The sequence below is a fragment of the Marmota flaviventris genome, chromosome 6 (assembly GCF_047511675.1).
Source record: "Marmota flaviventris isolate mMarFla1 chromosome 6, mMarFla1.hap1, whole genome shotgun sequence".
Taxonomy (NCBI): domain Eukaryota; kingdom Metazoa; phylum Chordata; class Mammalia; order Rodentia; family Sciuridae; genus Marmota; species Marmota flaviventris.
Genome location: NC_092503.1, coordinates 77,149,517 through 77,155,716, shown reverse-complemented (window position 1 = coordinate 77,155,716; position 6,200 = coordinate 77,149,517). Strand labels below are relative to the sequence as shown.

The 6,200-nt window shown below is 31.7% G+C and overlaps 1 protein-coding gene across 1 annotated transcript in view; it reads right to left on the bottom strand.

Moving 5' to 3' along the window:
* Positions 1–1,348: 1,348 nt before the first annotated feature.
* Me1 (malic enzyme 1) overlaps positions 1,349–6,200 on the bottom strand; it is a 168,520-nt gene continuing 163,668 nt past the window's right edge. The window contains 2 exon segments of the mRNA XM_027928254.2: positions 1,349–3,694; positions 3,697–3,832. Coding sequence (XP_027784055.2) covers positions 3,669–3,694; positions 3,697–3,832 — 162 coding nt within the window. The 3' untranslated portion in view covers positions 1,349–3,668.

Here is a 6,200-nt window from a genome sequence, read left to right as displayed (position 1 = left end):
AAGTGAGGGCACATCATGTCATTTCTCAAGGTAGAACTTGAATAAGGAGTTAAGCTAGATCAGTGTTAGGTTGAAGCTTTAGTTCATTCCTCATACTTCTTAAAGAGCAAGGCCTATTTTGTTTGTAATACAGGATCAGGACTCTATTTCTCATATTGCTTTAAAATAAGTTTATTTACTTCCTTAGAAATTTCAATTCTGTTCATTGAATCTGTTTGATTTGGTAATTTGGGGGCCACAGAAAGACAATATATCTCAGTTTCTCTTCTAGCACTGGGACCAGGTGACTTGTGTCTTAGCCATTTAGGTAGAATGTAAATAAAAATGACTTGTCCATAAAACCTCCTGGATTAATCCCCCATGCTTTCTTGTCCTTTTGGTAACTTTGGAGGCCACATGATAAAGAAAGATGGTGGCATTAAAAATCATAATGCCCTTTCTCCCAACTGATTGCATTAGATAAAGATGTAAGCAAGCATTCTGCTTTTATGGCCTGAGTCTCAATATGTTGGCATTAGAACAATAGCCTAGCCTCATCTATATAGAACCATATTGAATTTGTGGAGTATTTCTAGGGAGAAATAACACATTTATATTAAAACATTACAATTAAGAGTACAGTCTCACCATTATTCATGTCTTTTATATCTTTTTAAAGAATTTAATTTCTTCATTAGAAGATTGTGCTAATTCAATTCTATTATTATTATAATTTCACTTGCCTATAATATCTAGTTGATTACTATAGGCAGAAAGGAATCTGGAGGATTATTACAGTTGATTTTTGTAAAATGGCTTTATATATTACAAACTTGAATTCTCTTATTAACTTAATGTTGGTAATAATACTTGTATATGTGATATCATCTGCAGAAATGACATATTATCTCTTTCCTGCCAATTTCTTAGAGCTGTTTTTTTTCTTTCTCAGTGTTTTGTTTATTAACTTATCTTAAACAGTAAACTAACAGTAGTTTTTGTTTTTGTTTTCCCCAATCATCCAATTTGGCTATCTGATCTTTATAAAAATTTTATATCTATGTTTATAAACAAAATGCCTCTATAATTTCCTTGGTATCAGTTCTTCATGTGGTTATGCTTTCTTCTGCCTTGGAATATTTGTATATGCTTATATCCTCTGCCTGAAATACCTCTCCCTTCCAGCACCACACATGTGTACACATAACTAACTTGGCTACCCAACCTGGCTGGTTCCAACTTCTTATCCTTCAGGTTACTTCCCTGAAAATGGAAACTCTACTAAAAATTCTTAATTAATTTTATTGTTCTGGGCCTATGCTTCTTTCTTAATTTGTATGGCTAGTTCATGAAGAGGAGCTGCCACAAATTTCTTTTTATATCTTCTTTACTGAGGCATTATTTACCAAAAAATTTTCAGTAAACATTTTTCCATGGATTTAAGCTTCACTTCTCTTATGAAAACACAGTATTATTACTGCTATTGATATATAATTATCTCTTCTAGATCTTCACAGTTCAATATGGAAGTCACTAGCCAGATGTGGCTATGGAGCACTTGCGGCTACTCTGAACAGAATTAAAATATATGTATGAAATATGTGCTAGGTTTTTAAAACAGTATGAACCAAATAAAGTAAAAGTCTCAATAATTTTTATATTAAGTAGATGCTAAATGATATTTCAGATATATTGGTTTAAATAAAATATATTACATGAATTTCACCTGCTTCCTTCTTTTATAAACCTACTAGAAATTTTCAAAACACATATGGGACAGTGTTATTTCTAGACTGTGGCATTGTAAAAGGAGAAAAGACACAGGCCATAAAGAAAGATAGATGGGTTTAGAGCATACCTTCTTTGCCTATTAGTTACATGGCCTTGGCAAGTTACTTAAAATATCATCTTCATAAGGAACTGTGGGATTACATTAAATAAGACAATTTATGTGTAACACTTGACACCTAGTAACAACCTGATGCTTGTTTTCTTATCTTTCCCTAAGAACAAGAAAAGAGACCACTTATCAGAGTAGCCAGAATTATGACTACATATGCCTTAAGTGAATGAAGTTCATACTAGAACATACAGTTATCAGAATATTTAAAAAATTCATAATATTTTGTCATATGACTCCCAAGACCCATCATTGTTATTTTAAAGTATAACCATATTTTAAGGAAAATATCATTTTATAATTTTATTCATTCACTTTTTCTTGGTTTAATAAATCTTTGCATAGGTAAATACATTTAGTTAGAGCTATATAACAACAAGGAAACAAACAAGAAATAAGTGTTATGAATCTTTTCCAAATAACTGTGTTACAGAAACCCTTAACTAAATGTTACCACAAGAAAGTCCCTGGTCTATTCCACTCACACCTGAAACAATCTGTATAACCTTCAGCTTTCAATAATAGCATTTCATAGTGCAGTCTATCTTTAACATCCTATATTCTATAAATCATTACTTCAAAAACAGAAAATTCTCTAGATGATTCTATAAATAAATAACAAATGTTATTGCACCTGAGCTTAAGAATTCAAAAATGTTTCCATTAGTTCAATCATTAATTTCTAAAGTAAATTAATACAATCTGGGGATATAACTATTCTTTATCATAGTCTGGTTTTTATAATTAAAATATTTTAGTAACTGATAGAAATATTATTTCAAACACTGTGGACATAATTATAAAAATTTCTCCAAACTCCAGAGAAATTTTGAACTTATACACTGAGCTCTTAGTTACCTGAGTTAATCAATGGAACATTCAAGCAGATCACTCAAGTGGACACCCAGCTTGTTAGGGAATCAGCGCCTTGCTCCTGATTAATCAGATCATTGTCTTAAGAACTGGGCTTAAGAAGTCCCTATCAAGGATCTTGACTCTGTTTTTAGCTGTTTTCACTCATCAGGTATGCTGAACTGAAGGTACAAACCTCTGGACAGGCAGTCCATAAGGCCCTTAGCCACAGTTGAAGGACAGGGCATTTGTTCGGTGGAGAAATAAAAATATTCTTGAGAAGGTTTCTGACTGTGAACCAAGGTAATAAGCACTTTACTCTATAAGACATAGCAATGGAAAAAACAATATTAAAATCTAAGGCTGCACAGGTTTTGTAAACAGCAATGATCTTTCTTAGAAATGTCAGATTCTGTTACACAAAAAGAACAAATACAATGTAGGACTGGAATAAGTACACCTGACAAGTTGTTTTTCTCCAGGTAACAAAGTAGTGTTATTTATGTTTAGCAAAAGTTCAGTTATGCCTAAATTCACTTCTATCTTTATTTTTTAAAAGAAGGAATTAACATAATGGTCAACAAAAGAATTATGAGTTTTAATGCTGATCATATCAATATTACTAATTTTGGTCTTCCCATTAGTTTCTTATATAAAAATGAGTTTCTCAGTAGTAGGTACAATGGCTTTTAAAGAGAATTTGGACAAAATAATTAAGATTGAAACTATAAATAACCAGAAGGTAAATGAAGGAAAATTGTGTAGTGTGAAGTTTGTCCTAACTTATATTAATATTCTATAAATTTTAATGGTTAAAGTAAAATTATCTTAATCTAATCATGTTATGAATCATCCTAAAAGATACTAATATTTAAAAATTATAAAAGACTTCAAGATCTCAATAATGAAGTTAATGTTGGCTAAATTATGCTACTAGTTAGTTTTGGTCTGTATTTTCTGGACCTCTTCAGGCCAAGTATAACAATCAGGTAAAATCTGGTCATAATCAGTACTATACATCTGAGAACAGACAAATGCTTCTTTGTTTTGTGGTTCAGGATAAACTGTGGCTGTCTTTTCTTCATATGCATCGTTCACAATCTAAAATAAGAACAGAATTTTAGTTGTTTTAATTAATAAAACAATTTTAATTGTTTTAATTAATAAAAGGTGATGGTGAATATATATAACAGAAGTTTTTACCCATTTCAAAAATTATCTTATAATTTATATTGTTCTGTTTCCAAGAAGATTGTTAGAGTAAAAGTTCATATAAACAAAGAAGATATAAATGAAAACAATTATAAATAATGTAGCAAGAGGGGGAAAATAATACCAGCAACTTTTCATAAGAGTATGAACAGTGAAGGTTTATTTTTGATTATCTCAAGATTTCTTAGAGAAGCCAGTGTTAAAAGTCTTGACATGACCTGACTGATAATTAACTTTAACTAAATATCTGAATATTACTGCTAAGCTTCAACTTGAATACATTGAATTTTTAAGAATCTCTACTCTGACCATAGCCTCCTACCAAATCTCTGTATTTATCCCAGGGTCTTCCGATCCTGTTAACCTAATAATCTGCAACCCATAATCAGGGTCAGTTCTCCTTGCCAGGGTCATAGAATCTCATCTCCATGACATGTTTTACAAGTACCAGTCTAGACCTTCTTCCATGGACCCCTCAATTCTGGCCTTCTCCTTTTGTGGCTGTCCATCAGAGAACTACACCTGAGTTTTCTGTGGTGTGATACATTTCCTAACCTTACTTAGGCACATCTGGCTGCATATAACAGTACTTTCAATCATTTTTAAATAACCTCCTCACAGTTTCTAAAAGATAATTCCAAACTTCCCCCATCTTCCAAGTCTCCAATTGATTCTCATCACTCTAGAGAGAACTCCAACATTCAGAGAAAACAATCCCAAGCTCCGTTTCACCAACACAAACTATCTCCTCTATACCTTTATACATTCTCTTTTCTTCTACTTTAAGAAAAAAAATGGATTTTTCTTGTCCAAATTAATCATTCCATTTATACAATGTAACTCATACCAGTTCTAAAACACAGTCACAGAGGAGTTGTTTGTATGATAGACTTATTTGGATAAGTCTGATTCTGAAGAATATTAAAATTAAGTATCTCTTTTCAATGTAAAATTTTGCACTTATGAAAAATTATGGTTATAAAAACTACTGAACTGTGAAGAAACTTCTATGAAAAAGCAGGAAACAAAAGCATGTATGGACCATAATTGTAAAGATGGTAAAAAAGAAAGCAAACAAAAAGACTAGAAATACATGCAAATAATAAAATAATGCTTATGGTAGAAAAACAGAATACTGGTTATTTGACTTTTCTCTAATTTCAAAGTACCTACACTATTGTATTATTACTTCTTTTTATACAGACTTAATAATTCACCACAAAATTCAAACACTTTAAGCATACAATGAAAATACTTTTATAAATGCAATAAGCTGTGCAATCATTAGCACCTCCGGGTTTAGAAAATTTCCATCACCCCAGTATAATCCCTGTGCCTGTTTGTAATGCATTTTACTTCTGTAATAAAATATACTGTCTTGTTGCTGACACACAGTATGTGGACAATCATCTCCTCTCAGCTCCCAGGCATCCTACAATAATGCTCCTCTCTCGATGAAACCTTCGCTCTCACCTTCTTGTCAATGCCAGACTCTCTGGAAGTGTCTGTGATTCATTGCTTTACTAGTTCTTCTGTCTTCACAACCTCTTTTACTACTAAAACTGCCTCTGTGAAAGTCTCTGATAACTTCTCAAGGACCAAATAAAAGTCTCATCTGTTCTGCTCTCCAGTATTTGGTTCTATTTGATTCTAACCACAACTTGAAAACATCTCTTCTCTAAATTTTGACATTCTGATACATTTTGAGTTTCTTTTAAAAATCCTAACCACCTCTCGTCTTAACTGGCTTCTTTCTTCTGTCTTCTAGACATAATAATAAACTATCTTCTATCTTCCTTTCCTTTCTATACTTGATCTGACAATTACAATCACACCTACAGCTTCACCATTATAAAGATGGTAAAAAAGAAAGCAAACAAAAAGACTAGAAACACATGCAAATAATAAAATAATGCTTATGTTAGAAAAATAAAATATTGTTTATTCGAGTTTTCTCTAATTTCAAAGTACCTATACTATGGTATTACTACTTTTTATACAGAAGACTCCAGATCTTTCTATCTAGCTTCTCTTTTAAGTCTCAGTCACTTTCATTTACTTGTTAGCACTGTATGTTTGAATGTGCCACTGATACCTCACACATGCAGTCCACTCACATCATTCTCCTTCATGTTTGGTTCTTTATTCTGATTTTCCAATTTCTATCTATGCACTATTCTTCATTATCTTAGTATACAACCTGCATCTTTTTGTCCCTTGTTTTTTTTTATACTTTCTCCTCTAATCATACATTAGC